The sequence below is a fragment of the Mastigoproctus giganteus genome, chromosome 5 (assembly GCF_048544385.1).
Source record: "Mastigoproctus giganteus isolate SK-2022 chromosome 5, ASM4854438v1, whole genome shotgun sequence".
NCBI lineage: Eukaryota > Metazoa > Arthropoda > Arachnida > Uropygi > Thelyphonidae > Mastigoproctus > Mastigoproctus giganteus.
This window is the reverse complement of record NC_143579.1, coordinates 38,082,312-38,109,122: the sequence shown is the minus strand read 5'-3', so window position 1 is coordinate 38,109,122 and position 26,811 is coordinate 38,082,312. Positions and strand designations below refer to the sequence as shown.

The 26,811-nt window shown below is 32.9% G+C and overlaps 1 protein-coding gene across 7 annotated transcripts in view; it reads left to right on the top strand.

Annotated features, from left to right (window-relative positions):
* Window positions 1–218: 218 nt before the first annotated feature.
* LOC150085310 (calmodulin-binding transcription activator 2-like) overlaps window positions 219–26,811 on the top strand; it is a 736,406-nt gene continuing 709,813 nt past the window's right edge. For 3 of the 7 annotated variants that reach the window (XM_090373984.1, XM_090373982.1, XM_090373985.1), the window contains exon 1: window positions 224–465. In XM_090373984.1, coding sequence (XP_090230110.1) covers window positions 396–465 — 70 coding nt within the window. In that variant the 5' untranslated portion in view covers window positions 224–395. Of the gene's footprint in view, window positions 466–12,498; window positions 12,576–26,610; window positions 26,743–26,811 lie in introns of those variants that run through there. The other 4 variants (XM_090373986.1, XM_090373987.1, XM_090373990.1 and 1 more) reach the window with 4 other exon arrangements.

Below are 26,811 nucleotides of genomic sequence, written 5' to 3'. Positions count from 1 at the left end.
AGTCAATATAATTATCCCTTTACGAATGTAGGTCAAACATACACCAGTTTGTCATGTGTAATTACCTTATGATAATGAAAAAGAGAAAAAAAAATATTCGTATATTCGTTTAGTTCACACAACTTTTGCAATTCTAGAGATGGCTGATATTGACTGCCATCTATTGTCTATGCTTAGAACTACGTTAGTTACTAATGTGATGTTGATACCGGTGAACTGTTCAATATGAACCATTTTGAACTGGTGTATAGAAAGCTGTGGTCCAGTAATTATTTCATTTTCTGAAGACATAGTGGTAAAATAGTTATATTCTGTGTATTCTTCGCTTCTTTCCAACAATACCAAATGTACTTTACTTCGGCTTCCGAGTACGCATGATCATTCTGTTTCAATGAATGATATGGCAGTTCATTATTGCTCTTACTACACAAGCTCAAGTGAATCACTCATCTCAAACATATCAAGGTAAGATACAGCTATATCCCGAGGTTTAGTAAAACTGAGCTTGATCAGGGAAGCTTTCCTTAAGATAAACAAAAGGTTCCCCTGAAAAATTAGTGTTTAATAGTGATGAAAGTGTCCAGTGCCTATAAACAGCTACCGGCTATCTTCTGTCATTAACGAAATGTCAAAAGACTTGTAAAGTTATACAATTTTCATTTATATTTATCTTAGTCAAAGATACCAGCAATATTCCAGGCATATAATTTCTTATTTTGATATGATTTTTATGCAACTGTTTCAGCTGCGGAAAATTTCAGTGGCATTTAATTTTGTTTATAAAGAAATTTTTAAAAAATGTTATAGTATTATTTCATATCTATTTTATACTTTCAACCCTCGGATTAATACTCAATATAAGTACTTCGGATTAAAAAAAAAATCTGGCCACTCTATGTTCGGAATGTTAACTTATTTCATTTATATACCAATTTCTCTTATGTGTGCTAGTTATTTTGTGCATTTATTTATTTGTACTTAAATAAATTTAGAGCAAAAGCTGGGCATACAAGAGCCATCACTGGGTTGTCAGAACTTCCCAAATTGTGCTAATCCACAGATGAGATTCCAGTGAGCACTGAGACAGCCGTATGGATAGTGGAATGTATTTTATATAAATAGTAGCATATTCTTCTTTGGGAGCAGTGCTTTTTATAGAATTTGAGTTTTGTAATATTGAGATCACTTGTGGGTAGTGACTTTGCATTTGCCTTTAGCCAGCTGGTGGTTGATTGCTGAAATAAACTTCCATTTGTTGTGGTGGAAGTTGATAGCTTAAATAAATTCAAAGAAGAACTGGACAGACTTTTGGAGTGAATGGATTGGTGAAATGGGAATTTTTTGTTTTTTTTTTTTTGGCCAATGCTGTATAACCTTGCTTTCTTGCACGATATGCCTCTGCTATGCTAATGCTAATATGAGATTGACACAGTGTGTAGCAAGTTCAGTTTGCATTTGGCTATTTATAAAACAAGCTTTTATCCTCCCTTGTACAGTTATGTTTTTTTTATTTACATATGACTTTTGCAAAGAATGGCCCAGCAGGAGAAAAAAAAAAGAAAAAGAGAGATTAATCATGTGTTTTTTACTGAAATATAGAATAAAGATCAGATGTATGTGTACTTTGCAGTACTCAGTTTATGGAAAGTGACAGTGTATATAAACAAAAGCACATGAACACACAAGACAATTGAGTTAATATTTTTGCACTAATCCCTTGTCATGCTGCCATTAATGCTACAGTTTAATTGGACTCCAACAAGTAAACATGTAACGAGCACTGCTGTTTGTTTACATCTACTGTAAAACAGCAGTACTCATTGTTTGCATCTACTGTTTTTCCCCCCACGAAAGTGACTTAGGTGTCTCAATTTCCAGGATTTGCCTTGGTATCCCAAAAGCTTTTCAAAGTTTTTTCAAAATTCTAAACATAATAGCTTACCGAGCAGTATTTGTCACCTTTTTGCAAGAATTTGGCACTTTCAAACTAGACCTACCAGATACAACTTTATAAAAGGTATTCACATTTCTAGTGTTAGAAGAATCGTTTGTGTGTGTGTAAGTTCCCCAAGTGCTTATTTTATTCCACGGAATAAAAATCAGAATTCCATATGGATAATGGACAGACATCTGTGTTGTATGGTTATAGCATTGCATCCTTGACAAAGATCAAACAGTGTTATCTTGCTCATGGATGTGATGTTATTTTCTTGACTAGTTTGTTAAATTTTGTTCTTTAGAAGATGTAAAATATAACTTGTTAATATGTATCAGTAGTTTCTTGGTTATGTTTATATCAAGTAATTGATTGAATATTAAAAATATTTTAAGTATTGAATGGATATATGAAAGATTTTTCTTGCAGAAGAAAAGCTGCCAAGATTTATTCTAAAATTTTTGAGTCGCCATTAAGCAGACTTCCATCTTATGTATAGTTTGTTTAACCTATTCAATAAGCAATTACTAAAAACTGAATGTTGAAAAAAATTTATAATAGAAGTCTTGAGTTACATGTTCTGACAGTCAAAATGCTTAAATTATGCATTGAAGAAAAATTTGTTCACTTAAGTGAACAAATTTTTGTAATGTATAAACATGTGAACACCTAAAGAAAAGGGACTGAACTTTACAATAAATTCAGTGGAGTAGATGCTTTTAAAGAGTGTGCCAGTTTGGAAAGATATACCAAATATGGATATGGAATGTCATATTGGCAAAAATTTAGGGAGTTTTCTTTGCTTAAATATTTCATTTTAGAAGAGTTGAAAGAGAGGAATGATGATGGTTTTAGGGACGTGTTACAGTAGAGCATTGGGATTTTTGTTTTTGTTTTTAACAAAGTTTGTATTTCAAGAGAAGACATTGGAAATTGAAAAATTATCTGGCCTTTTGCTTGCTATTCTGGCACATAAAAATTTGGAAAATATTTTTGGAATCATTTTTCAAAATTATTATAATTTGCCATATCTCAGCTCTACCAAACTATTATCAAATTCCCAAGTTATATATGAGAAAATCTGTAATTTATAATCTGCTATCATTTACACTAAAAACTGTTTATAATTTCTTAGAATTTAGTTTTAACACACCATATTAATTAAAGTATGTATTCAGAATGCTACCCTGTTTTGTCATTGTACATTGTTTCAGTTGAGTGAAACCATCTGGATGTGAAAACCATTAGTGCCCTTACCTAATGTAAATTTAACAAAAATTGAATGTGTAAAGGAATATTTTTATTGATCAAAATATGATTAGTGCAAAAAGTTCAGTAAAAGACTTTCAATAAAATATGACTTAGTGAAGCCTTTGGCTCCTGATCTATTTTATTGCAATACTCCTTAATTATTCCTCAGATATATTGTAATTATTTAAAAATATATTAAACCATGTTTTCTCTTTTATAAATATTTCTGTTTAATTTTTACAGCAAACGTTATCTACACACACTAATTGTTTCCTTTCTTTATTTTAATTGTCCCTGATTTTAGGCTTTAAAACTTTTGTCCTGGTTGTATCCATCAACATATGATCACTCTACTATAATGTAATTTTCCCTAATTTTATTTACCTGTTTCTTTCAAGTATAGGCAACCCCCCTTATAACACGGTTCTTCTACAACATGGATTTGCTTTAACACGATTGATAAATTGCAACAATCCTCGCACAACAGAGTACTTATATAACATGGTTAGAGAATTTTGATAAACCTCTCATAACAGAGTATTTTTGAGTTTTTGTGCAGGGTTTTCCCTGCACAAAATTATGTTGTATATAATTTTTCAACATTTCCATTCTTTTTGAATCCCCACTGTTGATTTGCTAGTTTTATTTTGTTGGGAAATCCCCGTGTTACGTTCTGTGCTATTGAACTTGTGCTTGTTGAACTTGGCGCCTCCGTAGCCAGGCGGGAAGGAGCAGCAGTGCGTAGCACACGCTTCTTGATTAGACCGGGGTTCGAGCCCGTCACCACCAAATACGGAGGATGCGGAAAGGTCAGGGAATGACCACCGCATATCCCGGAGCAATATGGTCTTAGTTGCTAATGCTCCTAAAAACCAAAAATCAAATAAACAAACAAGCTTGTTGAACTCCTGGAAAAATCTAGATTTCAAAGTTTTTATTACTATTGGATAGCACATCAAGTCATCCAAGAGATTTAAGTCATCCAAATGTTGAAGTTATGTTCCTAACACCACAGTTGTATTAGGTTAATACAACTTCTTTTATTCAGCCATTAGATCAAAGCATTATATTCACCTTTAAAACTCATTACATCAGAAAATCGTCACAATGGATTTTTGAAAAAATTGATTCTTAATCTGTTGAAGGAATGGAGGCATGGAAATATTTCTCAATTGTGGACTGTATCAGAATCATAGCTTTATTGCTGAAAGAAGTAAAACTGTCAGCAGGTGCATGTTGGAAAAATGTATGGCCAGAATCAGTTCATTCAGGAAATATGATCGAACTGGCACAAAACGGAATCAGTGCAATATTACAACTCGCTACGTTTTGATGATATGACTACTGAAGCCCTCGTGTTGCATAGCTGATAGAATTGCTCTTCTCCCCACACCAGGTGAAAAAGACCCGAGTTCAAATCCCGTCGATGAAGGGAGGAATTTTTATGGGTCTCTTTCACAATGTGGCTGAGTTTTTCGTGCTCAGGCGAGGGTAGCATGGTTTTTCCTCCTGGAAATGCGGGTTTTTCATCCAGCAAAACAGAAAATCGACCCCAGGACACATGCAATTTATAGACAATATACACAGAGTAACATGGCCTTAGTCACCAATGCTTCTAAAAAAATAAATAAAGATAAGATTACTGAAGATGTTCAAGAATTACTGGTAGAAAAAGAGGCTGGTGAAACAGATTTGGTGGAAATGGCATCGGAAGTAAAACCAAATCATTTCGGAGGATGATAGCACTATGAAAATTCCTAACTTCTAAATTTTGCAGTAAAAAGCATTGAATGGTTTTCTTCTGTAAATTTATTGGTTTATTTTCATTTACAGTTAGTTCCTGACTTATATAAGCCCGAGTTACGTAACTTTGGACTTATGTAAATTTTTTTGGTAAAATTGTAAAGATACTTTCTGTATAATTTTTAAGAGTGAAGTCGAATGGAGGTACAATAAGCATAAGTTTTTATTTTCATTCCCATGCAAACTATGTTGGATAATAACTTGTGGCGTAACTAGAATCTAGGTAAATAACAAGAGTTAACATTTCATTTTCTGCTTTAAAAATTCTGAAGAAATATTCAGCAACATGTGTTTGAGACATGTGATCTATGTCAAAGCACTTCAGAAAAACCCTCACAAGTTTCAAGCCACGTGGACTGTGTCGCATTGGCTATTTCTTCGTAGAATTACACTCTTGCCCTTCATCTCTACATCCTTTCCTTTCTTTCTGGATTGTAGAGTCAGTTCAGTTTTGTTATAAGGTGAAGTGGGAGCTTTTTTTTGCATTTTGTATGTAATATTTGTTACACATGTCGGGTTATTGTGGTGAAGTTGAAATTCACATTGTCCTACCATTTTCAATGAATCTGCGTAAAACTATCATCATGTAGTGCGTGCTTCATTTGCACGTCATAAGGTGTGACAGCATCTCTTGTAACTTAACCCTGTGAAGTTCTTTACAGAAAATTTCATTTTGACTGTTATCATGGTATTGCCTAAGAGAATAAGTGAAAGTGGTACTACTTCATTGCTGTCCCCAGATAAAGTTTTTAATTGTTGTGGTACATAACCATTTTTCTTCATTTTTCGATATTATGTGGTTTTTGTAATTTTTGGCTATCAGTGATATAGTAGCAATATTTTATTAGTCATTCCCGAGTTACGTAAAACTCAACTTATGTAAGAAGTCGTGGAACGCATCTCTTACGGGACATACTGCATTACTGCGTTCTAAAGTACAAAGACAGTAAAATAGTAAATAATGATCTGTAGGAAATTTTTAGGGTTGAAGAAATGCAAATTGAAATTGAAAAGAAAAAACAGATTTAAAGAAACAGTAAAAATGGCATTCAGATACCTTCATGCAGCACTTCGTGTGATATTACACAACATATCTCTGTTGTGTTGTATTTTTTACTGCACCATCATTGTGGGATGTCATTAGATTTCAGCTACCTTCAAAATTAGAAGTCATTAGGAGACAATATTTCTCTTCATACATGGCCTAAGAAATGCCATAACAGATTTACCAGTAAGGGGGTTATAGTTCATCCTGAATGAATGTTTCATGGACATTGGTGGATTTATTGATCTGCAAAACTCTAGATCAGTGATGGGTCCTTGAACCTTGTGTTCTTGACACTATAATTAAATTACAGCAAAAGTGACAAAATAGCTAAAAGCCACACAGTTGTATGTTTGTTTATTTACTTTCTTATTTTCCTTAAAAGCATGATTATCAAATGTATATGTAAAATAATTTTACCATCTAAAGGATGGAAATTCTTTTGTGAAGAAGGCCACCCATTGTGGGTTTTCAGTGTTCAAAAAACAGATTGCAGAGAGGGACAACAAGATTAGTGAATGGAACAAAGGGTTGCTCTTATGAAGAAAGGCTTAAGTTTTGCAAATTACAGTGTCTGGAGACTAGGCACCTGCGAGGTGATCTGATTGAGGTCTGTAAAGCCTTGAATGGTTTGAGCATGCTCAATGCTGATGGGATTCTTTCTCTTGCTCAGAATAATCACCTAGAGGACATTCAAATTGAGGAAAGACAGTTGTAGGATAGATGGGTGGAAGTTTGCCTTTAGTCAGCATGTGGTTGATTGCTGGAACAAACTTCCATCTGTCGTAGAAGTTGATAGCTTAAATAGATTCAAGGCAGAACTAGACAAACATTTGGAGTGAGTGGATGGGTGAAATTAGATTTTTTTTTTTTTTTTTTTTTTTGGCCGATGCTATATAAGCTTGCTTCCTTGCATCATGTGCCTTTACTAATGCTAAACCTGGTACAGACCAATTTGTGAAGCTTCACTATGTATGTGTGCTCCAAATTATATTTAAAATTAATTAGTTAATTAAAATCTTTATTGCACTGCAATAATATGACCCTTCATGGCCAATAGCTGGTGGGGGGGGGATTATGCCAAAAACTGAAATAATGCTAGAGGGCTCACTTTGAGATACTGAGTCAAATTACACCTCCAGAAGCCTAGAGGTGTAATTTTGACAAATTACACCTCTAGGCTTCTGGTGTAATTTGTCAAAATGTTACATAAATTAGGGAGATGAAGTAGATTACTATAAAGAATGAAGTAAAATAAAAAAAATTATAGAAAATTTTGAAAGAGGTAACTGCAATGACACTTTCCAACTGGACTTCTGGTTTTATCACAGTGGCGTAACCCTTCTAGCCTTCAATGTTATGCTTGCAGTGACATCTTTTCTTGTTATTCTTGCAATGACATCTTTTCAGAATAATTGTGGAAGTAAAACTGCAACTTATACATATGCATATGCCAAAATAGTTTGTGTTATTACTTTATTTTTGTTGAATTCAAAAATACTGATTGGCAGTGAAATATATCATTGTGCTCACACCTGGAATAATAAGTTTTAGTATCAAGTAGCTAGTGTAGTCATTTCAATATTGCATAAATTCTAAGTTAAATTTTGAAAATTTTGCACAAAAGCCAAGTTATGGTGAACCATAAAGGCTTAGGCTTATGCTCATGTTAGAGATGACACCATTACTTACAAGTCAATCTTAATTTGCTAATAGCCTCTATTAACAAACTTATTCTATCTCATCTCACAATGGATAGCCTCTAATAGAGGCTAGTAGCCATTGTGTGATGAGGTATCATTAAGTCTTTGCCATGATGGTGCTCTGAGTTTTAGAGAAATAGTGGATTTGCTTTATTGGTGATACTATTTATATAAAACAAAATTCGCAGTTTAGGTCAACTCATGTTGTCATCTCTAATGTAAGCATAATCCCAACCATTCAATGACAAGAAGTTGGCCTCTGTCACTGGAAGGAACAAAGAAAGTTGATTAGAGAAATGAATGTTTACAAATTTTAAATTAATTCAGTATCTTTATTGAAGTATAACCCTGCAACCTTTACTACTTCACTAGTGAAATATAGTTTGTTCCTTTTGTGAAAATTATTCCTGACTTATTTTGATGATTGTTTGCAGAAGTAGTACAGTTGGGATCAATTTTACATGTGCCATCATATTGATGGGCATGTGTGTAGCAGATTTTGTATTATTATCTGGTTAAGAGAATTATTATTTAGCAGAATAAGAATTATGTTTAAAATATAATCTGAAGTTTTGGGGAGGGGAAGGGAAGGGGGATGTCTAAAGATTGTGTCATGGGTCCAAGAATCCATTAATCCAATTTTGTGGATGAGGAAGTGTGATATTGAGATAGCATGGCTTTTCAAGAGTTCATAAGTAACACTTTAAAGTTATTGGCATGTGGGTATGTCATCTTTATTTGGCTCTTTAATGTGTGACTGGAAACATGGTTCATATTTACTGCCTCCTGACATTGATTTAGCACAGATAAGCAGGAGCATAGTGAGTTCCTCATAACATTTGATTCTGTAAGGATGAACATTTATATATTAACCTATATTAAATTTATTTTATAAAATTGTTTTTATTTTGTTTATTACAAGTACTTAGCATAAATTTCCTTTTTTGTAGTTAGCAAAAACATTTGGTGACTTCAGGCTGCAGGAAAACATTGGCTACTCCTGATCTGCAGTTTTGAAGAAAACCCAGTAAGCATAATCACTGCACTTTTAAAAGTTGGGCTGCGTCAGAGCCTGGCAAAGTTTACCCTGTAAGGATAGTTATGTAATTCTAATGTGTACATGTGCACATTGCTCCAGTCTGCTAAGTTCCAGGTATTATCTGGCACACTGCTGATTTATGTTGTTTGTCCTGATACAGGTATTGGGCTATTATTTCTAAAGTGTCAGAGGACATATTAGTAGTGGCAAATGATATAAGGAAGCAAGCTTATACAACATCAGCCAAAAAAAAAAAAAAAACACAACCCAACTGTCCAGCTCATGCTTTATGATAATTTGGCTAATTCTTGCATAAATTTATTCAAACTGCTCACTTCCATGACATCAGATGGCAGTTTGTTCCAACAATCAATTAATCTCTGACTCAAAGCAAGTTCATGCATTTCTTGGGTGATCTGCCAATCTTGCTTCAGCAAGTGTTTTCACCATGTGTGTTAGCGTGGTATGGTTCATAGGCATTTTTTTGTTACATTTTGTAAAAATTTTTATAATTGATGAGTGATTTTCTTATGTTTATCTCAGTGACTAGGCATTTCTGTAGGCTGCTGTTAATATTTAACTATTCTTAAGAAAAAAAAAATTGTTTTTATGAACTGCTGGATGTTGACTCAAAATCAGCACATGAAAGCTATTTTAATTTTATTGCAAAAAGTTCCTTTTTTTATTATTATTATTATTATTATTATTATTATTGAAGTCAGGTCAGTTGAAAGAGGTTGTACCAAATAAAATCACTTTATTTCATACCTGTAGATCAAAGGTGGCCAAGTTTTTTTTTTTTTTTTTTTTTTCAGTTCAGGGCCATATCAGAAATCCATGGCCTGCAGACAGGGTTTTTTTTATTTTATATCTGGAATATATGAAATTTTTTTATTGTAATAGTGGTGAAGGTATAGCATATTAACTATTTAAAAGTATGGACTTTTTTTTCAAGTAATACAAAAGTAGTTCAAAAAAGACACTAACATTGGGTGCATAAGTACACGTGCCTTGAGTGACCAGGGTTCAAGCCCGTGACTGCTGAATACGGTGCTGTTTCTTGTATTCTGTCTATCTTGTTAACTCCTCTGACTGTTTGGTCGTCCCGGAGTATAAACAGAAAATTTATTTATTCATACAAAAGTTCACACTTACAGGCCTAATGCAAGTGATACTCACCTCATATAGGAGAGAAATTCTGTAGGCATTTGAAGGTCATTTGTTAGCTGTTCTCCTCTCTCTCTCATTCTGTATACCTTCCACCGAAACTAATTCGTAGTACTGACTGCTTTCATATGCAATACTGTACATTTCTTAGACCAATGGTTTGTCGATGAGGAGAACAAATTGTAGTTAGTGAATTGTAATAGCTAGTGAATGACCTTGATCTGCCTTTAGAAATTCTATCTATTGTAGTTTGTGTGCTAGCTAATTGGGTAAAAAAATTTTGCTAAATATCTCAGACAGGCCTTATTTTGCCCATGGGCTACATGTAGGGCCACTGCAAGTGGGTAGCAAGGCAGGCATCACCTACGGGTAGCAGTTCAGGATTCAACATTTTTTTTTTACGTTGATTTCTGATTGGTTAATGTTTATCAGTATTCAGTATTTAGGGTGGCAAATTTTATTTTGCCCATAGGGTTGCAGCACTTCTGGCTGCATGTTGGATGCCCTTGCTATGGATTCATCAACATTTCATTTTGGATTCAACATATCCGTGGACAGAAATAGTTTAAAATTGCTATTCAGAATTTTTCTCAATTTTGCAGTGATTTTTTCCCATTTTTAAATGAATATTTAGAAAAACCATTTATTCTGTGTAGTGTAATTAGTATTTCATAAACATCCAGAAGTAATTAAACATTCTTAGATTGAAATGAAAGAATAGATTAATCTCAATACAAAATTAATGTAAACTTTAGAAGGCAAAACCATATCATATATTATTATCGAATTGACAATAACTTTTATATGGGTTTGGTACCTTTTCTTTTCTCCCTTGCTCAGCAGTAACTAAAGCTGTATGTAATATGCTAGAGCAGTGATTCCCAAACTACTGAGATCTATGGACGCTTTCAAAAATCAAAACAAGTTTACAGACCCCTTAAAAAAAAAAAAAAAAATTCCAGACTCCTATATATATAAAATGATAAAGATTCAATGAAATTACGAAAGCCTTATCAAACAGGAATGAGCTATAAGAGTTTATGCAAAATTTATAAAATGTATATAAGACCGGGTTATGAATTCGGGTACGATAGTAAACGCAGAAAGTACTGGCAACCATAATGAATAATAGACAAAAAAGATAAAAATCAGTATATTAGTGTATATGGTAAGGGAGTTGAGCTATCAGGTGTAATAACCATAGAAGAATAGGGAGAACCTGTAAGTAAAAAATCAATTTACCTGAAATAAAAATAAAATGCAATTAATAAGGGCATAATTATTGTAAGAATCTAAAGCTGTGAGTCCTAGGACTTTTAACTACTTCTTCAAAAGGGTTGGCAGTGAAAATTGTAGAAGCCACGACAATAGGCCAGGTCTCTGTAGCTATATATATGCATACATATATATTTTCTGAAAAGAAAATTCAAAGTTTTAAGTTTAAACAAAACTTTATTCTTATTTTTACATAAATATATAATAATAACTTTGTTTATCATCAATTTGCTATACATAGAACAAATAATTTGACCAGAGGTTATGTTTTGCGACCCCCCCCCCCCGGAACTGGTCTACGGCCCCCAGTTTGGGAAATGCTGTGCGAGAGCATTCAACAGTCACGTCAAACAAGCATTTTATGCTTAAATTGCATGCATTCTAAAAATTTATTATTTTTTTTTGTTTGTTTTTCAGTATAAAAAGTGATGTTTTACTGTAATATAATATAGATTTTCCATATTACTTCTACTTAAGATAAATGAACTTAGTATTGGATTAAAAATCCTGGGAAAAGTTCTCCGATCATTGATGGACTTAACCATGACTTTTCATTTCACTTGTGTTATTGTTTAGATATTTTTTGCCCACATTTGTCTCATAAAATTACTTTAGGAGTAAGTTTTAAAAAATTTCTCCTATGCACTAACACTAATGAATACTGCATTTATTTAAGAATTATTGTACTTTAAAATAATATAGCCTATATATTTCACAAATGTAAAGTGGTTTCTAAATTACACCAACAAAATTATAGGGGTAGTTCTACATACAAAAACAAGTAAAAAAGTTCTAATAAACTTAAATCCAATTCTGTATGGTCAGTGAGTTTTGGCTGTTCAAGTTGTAAAAAATGCCAGTGGAATTTTGAATCATAAGAAATAAAATAATAATAAATAAAAATAAATAGACATGTAGTAAAATGTTTATTTATACCAGTTACATGTCTGCTTATTCATATTTATTTTTTTTTATTTCTGAACAATCAGATTCAACCACCATTTCCTAAAATTCAAACAGCCAAAACTCAGTGACCATTCAGAATTGGACACATATATTAGAACTTGTTTTGGCATGTAGAACTATTGCCATAATTTTGTTGGCATAATTTAGGAACACCCTGCATCTACACAGTATCCTGCAAGTCCCTTGACATAGGAATAATATTAATTTTTTTCTTATTGTTGCAGGTGGAGTGACCAGAATAAAGTGAAATTGTTCTCCATATAGCTGAACTTGTGGTTATGATGTATGAATAGAATTTTATAGAAGGCACATCTTGAGTGATTCTTCTGAGCTGTTTTGAGCAGTTGAAATCAGCATGATCAGTGGAAGGTAGTGTTCTGAAATGAATATGTGAGTTAGACCACTCAAATACACTGGTTAAAATAATACAGTATACACAGTATTAAAATATGACTACTTTATTCTGTTAAGAACTAACAACATTACCGTATGAGAAATAATAAAAGAGGATAGATTTAGTTAGATATGATAATTACCAATCAAAGCACTTGAATAACATAACCAAAAGCAGTGATTTAATCTTTAATTATTTATTTATTATTTTTTTTTTAATATAAGCTTCTGGAATTCAGTTTACTGTTAACAAAAAAGATGGATATTATTTTATCAAAATGTAATTTAATTTATAATGTTTATTCCTTACCAAAATTAAATATGTAAATACAAACCAAACCAAAATACAAATTTTATAAACATTAACACAATTGAACATACAGGAAAAAACTGGCAAATACATTGTTTTTCTAGATGTCACATAGGGGTGGATACAATGAAAAGTTATAAACTACTGTTGTGGCAAAAGAGCAAAGAATTTAAAGAGCACTGGATTATTTAAAATTTTCTGAACCCAATCACTGACAAGACCAGAAAAATGTTATACATGAAAGTTTTGCTTGCTAACTGTAAAAGCTTTAAAACGGTCAGGTGTGACACTCTGGCAATAAACAGCTATTTTCTGAATCTTATTCTAAACTATTAGTCTCCACAGGCAAAAGTCAGGTGGCATTGAAGGGAGTTGTGAGGTAAAGTGCATAGTCACATGTATTGGCACTATTTATTATTATTATTTTTTATTTATTTTATTTTTTCTGTTTATACTCCGGCACGACAACCAAGTCAGTAGAGTTTACAATAAATCGACAATACAAATATTTATCGTATTTAGTAGTCACGGGTTTGAACCCCCATCCACTTAAAGAACGCATGCTATGCACTCTCGCCCCTGACCACTCGGCTACGTCAGACCTTATTTAGTTGTATTACTTTGCGGTTTAGATGTGCAAAATGTGATAAACATTTCATAAATGATAGTTGGCATTTCACAGGTATCATATATCAATCTAGCTATAAATATTTTGAAGTGCTTTCATTATAAATTTTTATTTTGTTTTACAAGTTCCTTGATTTTATATTTTGCATGAAAACAATTCTAGAATACCAGTTTGAGAGAAAGAAAGTGCTGATTTTTCAGAATTAATGAAATTTGTGATAAAAAATCACAACCAGCTGAAGTGAATAACATAAAGTTCAGCAGATGCCCAATAAATTACAAAAAATTAACAAAAATTATTTCTTGGATAACATAAATTATAAAAAGCCATTGTAGTGATATACGTTTAAAGGAATTGGCATAAGAATAAGGATAGTAAGAAAACTTAATATTCATTAGAAATATAAGTCTGTTAGTAGAATAGGTATACACTTGGAGCATTTTGCAATGATAGGAGAAGGAAAAATGCTATCTATATTAGCGTTTGTGAATATGGAAAAATATATAGGGTGTTTCTAAATGACTATAACAAAACCTGTAGGGATGGTTCTACTTACCAAAACATGTACAGGCAACACCTGCATAACACGGTTTTGCTCTAACACAATTGATAAATTGTGGCAATATTTTTTTTTTTGGCTGATGCTCTATAAGCTTGCTTTCTTGCATTATATGCCTCAACTAATGCTAACAACATTGTATTCAGTTTCGCTCTAACACGATTAGAGAATTGCAACAAACCTCACATAACGTGGTATTTTTGAGCTTTTGTGCAGAGAAAACCCTGTTGGATGTAATGTTTCAACATTTCCATTCTTTTTTGGCTCTCTGCTGTTGACTCACTAGTCGTTATACAAAAAAAAAAAAAAAAAAATTGGGAAATCCTCATGTTCTACTGTTCTGTGCTGCTGAACTTGTGCTTGTTTGAAACTATAAAAAATTGTGACTTCAAACCATGCAGTTCATGACTTTTAAGGTTTTTGTAAGGTTATTTTGGCTTTTATTTGATTGTTTATAAGTTTTTCCAGGTATGTATTACTAAACTTTGTTATTAAGAACCGTATTGGAATAATTTCTTTGTTGTGAATTAGGCGCCTCCGTAGCCAGGTGGGCAGGAGCAGCAGTGCGTAGCACACGCTTCTTGATTAGACCGGGGTTCGAGCCCGTGACCACCAAATATGGAGGATGTGGAAAGGTCAGGAATGACCACCGCATATCCCCGGAGCAATATGGCCGTAGTTGCTAATGCTCCTAAAAACCAAAATAACAACAACAACAATTGTTGTGAATTAAATTCCAGCCCTAAATTATGCCTAAGGAACTTTAGCATAATTTGGGTAACTGCCAATTTATTCAAAGAATGATTTCCAAATTGTTTTGTGCCAGCTGTGGAAAACTATTTAAAGCGGAAAAATCTAGATTTCAAAGTTTTATTACTATTGGATAACGTGCCAGGCCATCCAAAAGATTTAAGTCATCCAAAATGTTGAAATAATGTTCTTACTACCTAATACAACTTCTTTAATTCAGCCATTAGATCAAAGCATCTACTTATAAAACTTTTATAAGTAGATTATATCTACTTATAAAACTCATTGCAATAGAAAACCAGTACAATGGAGTTTGGAAAAAAAATTATTCTGAATCTATTGAAGTGATGGAGGCATGGAAACATTTTTCAATTGTGGACTGTATTGGAATCATAGCTTTATCGCTCACAGAAGTAAAACCGTCAGCATTAAATGTGCGTTGGAAAAATGTATGGCCAAAGTGAGTTCATTCAGGAAATATGATCAAACTGGCAGAAAACAGTATCGGTGCGATAGTAGAACTTGCTAAGTCGATAGGAGGAGGTTTTGATGATATGACTACTGAAGACGTTCAAGAATTACTGGTAGAAAAAGAGGCTGGCGAAGCGGATTTGGTGGAAATGGAATCGGAGGTAAACCAAATCAATTCAGAGGATGATAGTGCAGATGAAAATTCTGAAGTTCCAAATTTTACACTAAATAGCATACAGGAAGGCATAAACTTAGCCGAGCAATTAGAATCTTATTTTTTGAAAAATTAAAGGGAAAATTAAAGGGAACTTCAAAAATGCTTAGCTCCATACCATACAATTTACAAAGATCTATCAAGCAAAAGCAAACAATCCCAGAATACTGATTTTTTAAAGAGAGCAGAAGATACACGAAATCTAGATGCTGCAAAAGAAAATTCAAAAGGTGAAGATATTCTGCGACAGAGAAAACAGTTTTAAGGTTTTTGTAAGGTTATTTTGGCTTTTATTTGATTGTTTATAAATTTTATTAAGTTTAATTTATTTTATTATTGATAAAATTTTATTTTATCAATAATCTCGTTTGATTGTGCTTAACAGCAATCAAACGAGACTGAAATCAAATGAAGAGGAAGAAAATTAAAAATACGTACATTATCTGACATATATGTATTCCAGTTTGTAAGGCGTTTGTCCAGTAATAATTATTTTTAATAAAAATTAAGTTTCCAATAGTTATAAAAAAAATAGATTTTTGTTAGCTTTTGGAACGTAACCCCCTCCTTTTTGTATTGGTTCTTAGTCCCGTATTACACAGTTTTGCACTGCATGAGATTTTGTAGGAACCTAACTACCATGTTATATGAGGGTTATCTTGCTTTTAATTTTATCCCTGTATAAAAAGATGATATAAACATATATCATCTTTTAAAAAAATATTTAAAAAAAAATATTTTTTAAATATATTTTTTTAAAAAAATATTTAAAAAATAATATATGTAAAAGATGATAGTTAAAATATTTAACATTTTTATAATTTTTATTAAAAAATAATAATGATGAACAAAAAACAAAAATGCAAAACTCCTTTAAAATTAAGAAGCCATAGTTTTAACTTTTGTACTTGTTTTGATACATAACTATTTCTGTAATTTTGTTTATGAAATTTATAAATGCATTGTATATTTGAAAAAGAGGGATAAGATTATAAGTAAGGATTTTAGACCACTTTAATTAAGATATCAAAGAATCTAGAAAGAAACATGCATACCATATGTATGGCATTCTCCTGGTGAGTTATTAGACTGTAAGCATTATTTCAAACAAACTCAGCCTAGCATTTTTGCGTAAATTGTTTGCATAATTTGTGGTAAAAAAAAGTTGCATTTTGGTAGTGCAGTGGTTAATTTATTTAATCCCAAACTTGATTCCTACTGTTAAACTTTGCCATTTATATCCCTAACATTTTCACTTTTTTTTTCCTCCAAAAAAGAATTAAAAAAAAAAAAATATATATATATATATATATATATATATATATTTACAGTGAAATTTGATCCCATCTATCAACAAACAGTATGTCCGTGTTGTGCATTGTAGAAAATGTAACTTCAGTATTGCCATGCTATAACACTCAAGTCACTGACTTGTAAGATACTTGTAAAATGCCAAAAAATTTCTCGTAAAATTTCTTAAATAAAGTAATTGTTAAATAATGCTGGTTAATATCATGAAATTGATTCCTTAAGATCTTATGAATGATATATGATTTGTCTTTGTAAATGCAAAACTCAAGGGTGAGATTGTGAAGAAATTGATTGTGAAGAACAATCAATATTCATGATTGTTTTGATATTGTATAACAACTGCAGAACATACATATACAATGCATTTTAAAAAAAATGTATAACAGTAAAAACTCAAATCATTGCCAGTGATAGGGATAGTATGGATATCACAAAATGGAAAATTAAGGTTTTTCCATTGTTAAATACAAAAACCATGCAATTAATGTAATAATTGGCAAAACATAAAGTATGAAAGTTGGATAAAACTATTTTATCAAAACATTTAATAATTTTTCTACATTATTTATTTTTAATAATTATGTAATCTTGTTCCATTGGGATATGGTTGAGGATGCTCAGTACATCAGGCTATTAGTTATTTTTTTTTTCGCTGATGCTTTATAAGCTTGCTTTCTTGCATCATATGCCACTACTAACAATCCTTTATCAATGTATTTACATGCTTACCTGACATATCACATCATAGATATAAATTGTAGGATTACACAAAAGAAGCACACGCTTCTTGATTAGACCGGGGTTCGAGCCCGTCACCACCAAATACGGGGGATGCGGGAAGGTCAGGGAATGACCACCGCATATCCCGGAGCAATATGGCCTTAGTTGCTAATGCTCCTAAAAACCAAATAACAACAACAACAACATTACACAAAAGCTGATGTTTGTTTATTTTTTTGTGCTAGTCAATGTGTTTTGCATTTGATCAAAGGGTTGACACAGATCATATAGCATAGCACTAATTATTACATTGTAATGTTGTTAATTCTTCACAGAATAAAGTAGTAAATTTTAATATTGTGATATCTTATATTACTTTAATCAATTTATTTAAAAGATTAGGAGGTGCCAGAACATCCACAAGTGTAGAACAGGCAGTTGAGTTTATTTCAAAAAACTGTAATCAGTGCTCAGTGTTTTGCATGTAAAATTAACCATGAATCTGGTATTAGTAAATAATAATGATTGCATACAGTTTGATAGTAGAGGGATAACAGGATTAGGAGACTATGCATTCTTTTCCCATGCAACCATGACATGGTTTTCCTGCAGTGGTCAGTATGTATTATATCTCTACAACTGTTTGTTCATGGGCTGATTTGCATGTTGTTTGGGCTGAAAAACCTGGAATAACTCACAAGGTTAAAAAAAAAACAAAAAAGCATTCTGTCTGAGATTGGCTGACTACAGTTTCAGATGAAGGTAACTTTAGAAATTCCTCCAGTCATTGATGGGAATTGAACCCAGACCTTTCTAAGTAAGTGGAAGACAGTGAAGTATCATGCCAGCTAAGCTGCCATGGTGGAACTTTTAGTTAAAAGTTCAGTGCATTGAATTCTGTAATTAAAAATGTCACTTATACAAGGTCTAATATTTGTGAGTGCTTCATGATATAGTCAGAAAATTGGAATATTGTAAGTGGCTGTAAATGGGGCAATGTTTATCTTAATGGAAGATGAAGAACATAGAAAAAAGTCACTTTGTTGTTGGCAGTTATAACTAATTTAGATCAGTGTATATAACAATTACATATCACAGGACTTACAGGATACTGTATGTTATATTTAGGTCCCATTTGCAATATATTTTTATAACTCACTTTTTAACTAACTGTAGACTGTTATAGAAATTCTTTTTAGAAAGAACTTCAGAAAGATCAATTAAAACAAAATTATATGTGCACTTTGCTATTATATTTGAAATCAAAATTACTCTGTTACTTGTAGTTGTGAAGTTCTAATATTCTTTGATAAAATGCAACTCCAAACTTTGGATACTATGTGCTGCTTCTTCTTCTTCCAGTCACATAGCACCCTGAGGAGCTGTTGTGGCCACCAATAAATTCCTCCAAAAGCATCGATCGTGTGCTATATGAGCAGCATCACAAAGTGTCATGCCCAGAAGTTCACTGATCCCATCCTTCCACCTAGTTGCAGGTCTTCCTCTGCACCTCTTCCCCTCGGTTTTTCCTTCCATTATATTCTTCAACAGAAAGTTTTCCCTTCTTACTGTATGACCAAAAAACTTGAGTTTTCTTTTGTTGATCTATGAAGAAGAATTTTAGGCCTGCCAATTATATTCAATACCCACTCATTTGTTCTTCAATCTAAGTAAGAAATGCACAGTATTCTCCTGTAACACCACATTTCAAATGTCTCAATTTTCTTCCTTTCAACTCCTTTCAGATTCCATCTTTCACATCCATAAGTGGCAACTGGAAAAATTAACGAATCAATGATTCTCAATTTCGTCTTTAGGGGCAGATCATGATCTCTCCATAATTTTATCAGATCAGCAACCAACGTTTTAGCAATTGCCTGTCGTCTCTTTACATTGTTTGAGCAGTCACTATTTTTATTTATTCTTGACCTATGTAATCAAATTCATCAACTTCTTCGATATCTTACCCATTAACCTTCACCTTACCGGAATCAAGATTATCACCAATCACCCTAATTTTAGTTTTACACACATTCAGAAGCAATCCTTTTTTCTTACTTGCTTCACATACAGTCTTCAGAGTTTCTTTAAGATGATTCTTAGAATTACAAAATTAGCACAGTATCATCTGCATAACGAAGGTTGTTTATCTTCAGTCCTCCAATTTTGATGCCACTCTCTAAATCTTCCAAAGCTTCATTTTTTTTTTTTTTTTTTTTTTTTTGGTAGTTGTTGGCGCATCGGCTTCTGTGGCCATAATGCACCTCCCAAGGTTTTTTCTGTACTTTGATCCAAGCCCGAGGCGGGATTCGAACCCGCGACCTTTGGGTTGCCAGGCAGGCACTTTACCCACCCGGCTAGCCCGGTCGGTCAAAGCTTCATGCATGATATCTTCGGCATAAAGATTGAAAAGGTGAGGTGACAAAATACAGCCCTGCCCAACACCATTACCTATTGTGGAAAAGTCCATGTTTCCCATGTTTATTCTCACAGTTCCTTCCTGTCCTTGGTACAGTAGCTGAATTATGTGGATTGGGAAACCCATAATAGTCATAATTTCCCATAATTTCTCATGTTGAACACAATCAAATGCTTTTGCATAATCTATAAAACACAAAACAACTGGAACATTGAATTCTTTGCATTTTTCTATAATCAGTTGTAGGCTTAATATCTGATCTCTGGTTCCTCTATCCCTTCTGAAACCTGCTTGCTCTTCTGGCATTTCTTCAAGTTTTCTTGAGATTCTGTTCAATATTATTTTAAGAAGAATCTTGCTAGTGTGAGAAATTAGGCTAATAGTCCTGTAATTTGAGCAAATTTTCAGATCTCCTTTTTTTTTGGTAAGGGAATGAAAATTGATTTCTTCCAATCTGATGGCCACCGTCCCATTTCCCAAATTTTTACAATCATTTTATGAAAAAACTCGGCACCCTTCACACCTGTAGCTTTAATCAGTTCTGCTGGGATTTCGTCAATTCCAGGTGACTTGCCACATGTTAGTTCTCTGGTGGCTTTTTTGACTTCTTCCTTCAGTGGAACTGGTTCAAGATCACACTCTTGAAAAGGAGGTAGCAGATCATTAGTCCCAGCAGGTGCTCGGAAGAGCTGCTCACAGTATTCTTTCCACCTTCCTTTGCTTGTGTTCTCCTCTGTTAAAATTTCCCCTTTTGAGTCCTTAATTACATTGTTTTGGTTGGAACTTTTGTCTTAAAGACTTAATAACATCATACATCTTTTTAGTTTTGTTTCGTTTGTTGTGGTATTCGATTTCTTTACACTTTCGATTGATATAATCCTGTTTGTCCTGGCTTAAACAGCGCTTGATGACTTTGCTTAGTTCCTGATACTCTTCGTTTCCTTGTACACCCTGGGCTTTTGCAGTTCTTCTCTGTTCAATAAGTTTAAAAGTAGCTTCTATAAGCCAAGGCTTCCTGATGTTTGACCTTTCTCCAATGTGTCTATTTGCTGAATCCTTAATAATACTTTTTGTATTTTCCTACATTTCCTCAGGCAGCATATTGTCATCTAGTTCTAATAGAGCTTGAAAAAGGTTGCCTGTTTCAAGCATATAATCATTTGGAATATTTTCTACATCCAATCGTCTAGGGAAAACCTTATTCATGATCTTTTTCAGCTTCAGCTTGAGAACGATGTGGAGTAGCTGATGGTCACTGCCACAATCTGCTCCTGGAAGTGTTTTTGCTGTGATTACATTGGAACGCCACCTTTGCTGCATAAGGATATAATCAATCAGATTCCTTGTTTTATGATCAGATTTCCATCTGTAGAGCCTTCTCGGGTGCTGCTGAAAGCAGGTGTTACATATAACAGACTGTTCAGATGACAAAATTCAATTAAACTTTCACCCCGCTCATTTCTAGTGCCAAGACCAAATCTACCACATTCCAGACTAGAAGAAACCGTCTTGCTTACTTTTGCATTAAAATCACCCACGAGTATCAAAACATCCTTTTTTGAGATGTGTGAGAAATTAGGCTAATAGTCCTGTAATTTTAGAAAATTTTCAGATCTCCTTTTTTTTGGTAAGGGAATGAAAATTGATTTCTTCCAATCTGATGGCCACCATCCCATTTCCCGAATTTTTACAATCATTTTATGAAAAAACTCGGCGCCCTTCACACCTGTAGCTTTAATCAATTCCACTGGGATTTCGTCAATTCCAGGTGACTTGCCACATGTTAGTTCTCTGATGGCTTTTTCAACTTCTTCCTTCAGTGGAACTGGTTCAGTGGGACCAGATCAAGAGTTGACTGGAGATTTTCATAATAAACGCCCATATCTTCATCTGTGAATGTTGATGTTGTTGCATATGAAACTAAAACTGTGAGATTTACTGGCTGGCTCTGAAGTCTAACTGTCATCATTCTTCTAATAATAGGATTGTATCCAAGAAGAGACCTTGAACATTCCTTATTCAAAATGACAGCGACACCATGTTCTTTTACTTGGTCGCTTCCAGAAAAAACAACTAAAAACCCATTTCCAGTTTTGAAATGACCTTGTCCTGTCCACATGATTTCGGTTGCTCCTAAAATGTCAATTTTTATTCCTATCCATTTCATTGATGACCATATCCATCTTGCCTTCTTTTAAACTTTTTACATTCCATGTGGCCACTTTTACCCTCTTCTTTCTCAAATTTAATTTTGCAGGGCACACAGGGGCATCTGGGATCTGTTTAACTGCAGTTTTTGGAGTTGTTTTTGTTGTGGTCTCTGTGGCATCAGATAATATGGTGGTATGCCATTGCCTACCACATGCCTGCTATACTATGTGCAGCCATCCATAAATATAGGGTATTGTTAAATATTCTTTTACTATTTATGATAAATACATAGAAATCTAGATTATAACTGAACAGCAGGTTAGTACTTCAGATTGCTGCAACTTTAGTGACATTATTTAAGCAAAAATAGCCAGAACAAATTAATTTTGTATTAGAAAAAATGTTGGGTTGATGTTTTGCAGTTAAGAAAGAACTATAGACCTCCTTTCCTAAAGACTGTAAAAAGATTTAGAAATTTATTTTTCCACGAAGAGCAGCATAGCTTTTTTTGAAGATATATGAAAAAGCATGAGACTAAGACTAAACTTTCTTTCCTTTGTTACAAGCATAGTTTCATTTGAAGAAGTTATTTTATTGCTTTATGTAAAATAACTCTTTAGCTATTCTCTTATTCATACTCAAGATTTTACATATGAGTTCATTATCCTAGAGTATTAACAATGAATTCTTTAATATCATTGTGTAATTATTAATGGGCATTGACGTGTACATACTGACATAATTTATAATAGATTTGAAATAGGTTCATTGTTCCTATTAATAATATTTTCTATTAATATTGTTCCTGAATTAAAAAATATATTTATAATTGATTTTTCGGAATGATATTCTTAACGTGAACCCCCCCAGATGTATTAATATTATTATTTTATTGAATAAGAAATCATTTTGTTACGCATTATTTGTAGAAAATGAGCGGAAATTTCTTTAACTTCTAATCTATTGTACGGCAATTGCTCAATTTTACACAATCTGTATAATGTAGTGCATAATTTTTGGCTATTTTCTTTTATAATGATAACATATTTTTGTCATAGTATTTTTACTTATTTTATGTAATGATATTTATGATAAGCTTTCTCACAACTATTGTCATTCAAAAGGCTGTTTCTGTAATTGTATTGATTATCTCCTTTTTTTAATCTTCTTCCTTCTTCTTTGATTGTCCAGAGAGGGTCAATTTGAAATTGACTGACCCATGCAAACACATTATTTCAAATTGAAATGATGGGAATAATCCTACATGATATGAATAAATAAATAAAATGCCTAAAACAAAAAAAAAGTAAAATGTATTTTATAAATAACTTTTTTTGTTTTTTTGTTGCAGGTCCAAAGTAGTTTAACTTTACAATAAAAAAATCTTGGTTGTTGAGAAACATGTCATAACTTAGTCAGTGATAGCAACAGAGCATTCTTTCAGAAAGAGATTCTTCAACAATTATGACAATACAAGGACTTCTGATCAAAATGAGAGGAAAGAAGGGTGAGTCGAGAACAGAAACCTCATATATTCAGGATAACTTAGGAATGCTTGGACAACAAGAATATTAACTTCATTTATGGGTTGATTCCTGCAGCCCATAGGGCTCATCTTCAGTCATAACTCAGTCAGTGTCTTCAGTGCCACTTCGGATAAATTTTGATGGCTAACTAAAGAGCCTTTCCATACAAACTCCAAGCGAAGCATTTTTGAAATTTTAGGCTGAAATGAAATAAAGGTGAAAAGGAATTTTTAATTAAAATTTGCTGGATTTATCTCAAAGCATTGGTGAACACACAAAGCATCAACTTTGTACAATTGGCTAAGCCACGAGTGTGAATTTTTCATGCCATGGGCAACTGTCAGTCATAAAAAAGTTCTTTGGGCTACTTAATATGCACTCAAGTAACTTCACTGAAAAATGCCAAGAGATGACAAGACTATTCCTAGTAAAAATATTGCAGTGCAATATTTTTACTAGAAATAGTCTTGTCAATGCCCATAAGTAAAAATATTGCAGTGCAATATTTTTACTTATGGACATTGTCTTGGTACTTGCTATTGCTGTTTTCTGAGATAACATTGCATTTCTTCAAATTAAGTTAGGTTTGGATTCTGTGCCAGAAAATTATGTATATTTTTTTGAGAACCCTGGAAAGGAGTAATAAGTATCCATAAATGATGGATAATATGGATAATATAAAATCTTGAAAAGAACTATCAGTAAATGATGGATAATACACACTAACCCCCAGAAAGTATTCGACACCCCTCATCATAGTGCATGCTCTGAAAGAGATGCACAAAAAGGAGGAAATTTTGCATATATACAGGATATATGGGAAACATCACAAATGTGCAGAATGAGTTGCAGCAAAATGCATTTGAAGCATCAGTGAGGCTTTATTATAAATGTTGTATTCAATTTGTCATCATACATAACGACCACACATGTTAACCTTGCAAAATCAGCCATAGCAAATTTTGCAAGGCTCAAAGTTTAACTATGCAGACTGAAGCAGTTTAGGTATGTTCAGTTGTCATGTAGCCAAAAATGGGAAAAAAAAAAAAAATGGATAGGATTCATTTACTCCTGAAGAAAGTAATGAAAACAAACCAAACTGCATTCTTGGAAGACATTTGTGTTACATCTCTAGATGCCCACAGGAATGTCTGTAAATATGTCTATGGCTGATGACAGAGCTGCATATCATGGATTCTTCATTGCAGAGATGCTCCCCATCATACTAATGAATGCCAGATGTTATTTGCAGTAGTGTTTAGATAGCTCCATTGATCTAGGACCATAGAACAGTAGGAACAGGTCCTGTGGAGTGAAGAATTGCATTACATATGTTTTTGATCAGACAGCCAAGTGCAGGTGTGAATGCCTGGGAAATGTCACCTTCCCACAGTGCCCACAGTGAAGTGTGAAGGAGATGGAGCTGCCTCTTATGGTTTTGACTTTGGATTGTTGCTTGCAGTGCCAAAAACTATCAATGCCAATCCATATTTTTGTACAATTTTATTTTGCCCACAGTCTCATAGTTCCAATGAAATGGACCCTCCATGTTCTAGCATGATAATGCTCCACTCATATCCCATACAGGAAGCAGTCTGAAAACCTAGTTTGAGGAAAACTAACCAGAAACTTATCTAGTGTGTCTGCAGTTCAGTTCTGAATCTGATTGAGCACCTTTTTAATTGTTGAATTTTTAATTTGTATTGAATTGGAATACAGGATTAGGGCATGGTCAGTATGCCCCCTTTTCTATAGCTGAATTGGTGACTGCACTGAGGGAGAAATGTTTACAGATTCCTGTTGCTTGCTTCATGGAACTGGTTGAAAGTGTGTTCCATGACAGATCAGTGCTGTAATCAGGGCCAAAGGTGGGCTTGCTGCTTACCCCTTATTAATTTGTTCATTAAAATTCTTCTTTTTCCAAACATGATGGTGTCCAAATACTTTTGATGAGATAGTATAGGTTCACATCCTTGATGGGGTTTTTTTTTGTGAGGTATAGTTACAGTGATATTGGACCACAGGCAGTACTTTTCACCTGGAAGTGCATTGGCTAGATGATCATGTTCCAGATACTTAATTGTACATGTCAACATTTTAGCATACTTGGTGATCACTAGATCTGTTTCCTTAAAGAACACATGTTTGAAAAAGTGAATGAACAGTTTGTGAGCCAATAGGTTTTATGATCAGAGCTATCATCAATATTATCATAGATGCTAGTTGAAAGCTGGTAATAAACATTTTTTCTCTGTATACTTGTGTGCTCTGAATGTTCAAAAGCATTTTAAAAAATAAGTATTGATGGAACAATAAATCTAAACCTTTACATTCTTCTGTTATTTTGTTTTTTCTGTTATATGTTATTATTGAAGTTCATTTAATTTGGAAATTGAATACTATTTCAGGGTTACCATTTGTATTTTAGGTACAGTATTTTTGTTGTGCTTCTTATCTTCTGTTTTTAGTTACTGTTTATCCAGCAGGAAGGGCTGTAATTGTTTCATTAGGACTTTCTGTAACAATTTAATGATGACTTTATTTCTGATGTTTAGTAGTTGCTGTATAGAAATTTTTTTTTTTTTTTTTTTTTTTTTTAAGTAAAATGTATACAGGCTTCCTTAATTCTACAATTTTCCCAAACTTTATTAACTATCAAATTTTATAATTTATTCACTTATTAGTCATTTTAAACTGCTGATAACATGTATATCCTGTCTGTTAGGGTCACAATAAGTATACTGCCTACTATTTCTCAACATATTCATTGTATATTAGTATATCTTATTGAATCTCGTAATGTTTTAATATATTAATGGCATGTTATAAGGTTAACTGATAGGATTATGATCATGATATTGTAACACATTTATTTTTATTTGTTTATTTATCTCTTAGTTAATCTCTTATTATTGTGAAATGTATGCAGATGTCAGTGCCTATTCTGATAATTACGTTAATGCAATACTCTAGGATACTAAAATGGTAATATCAGTGGACACTAGCAAACAGAGGATGCTTCTAAGACTGTGGTGGACACTTCAAAATATGAAAGTCTAACAGGAAGTTAAAGAATTTCAATGGATCATAAATTGGTCCTGTTAAGTAAGTGTATAGATAACGTATAATTTTATTTCTTCATTAGGAATAAAAAATAATTTAAAATTCATTAAT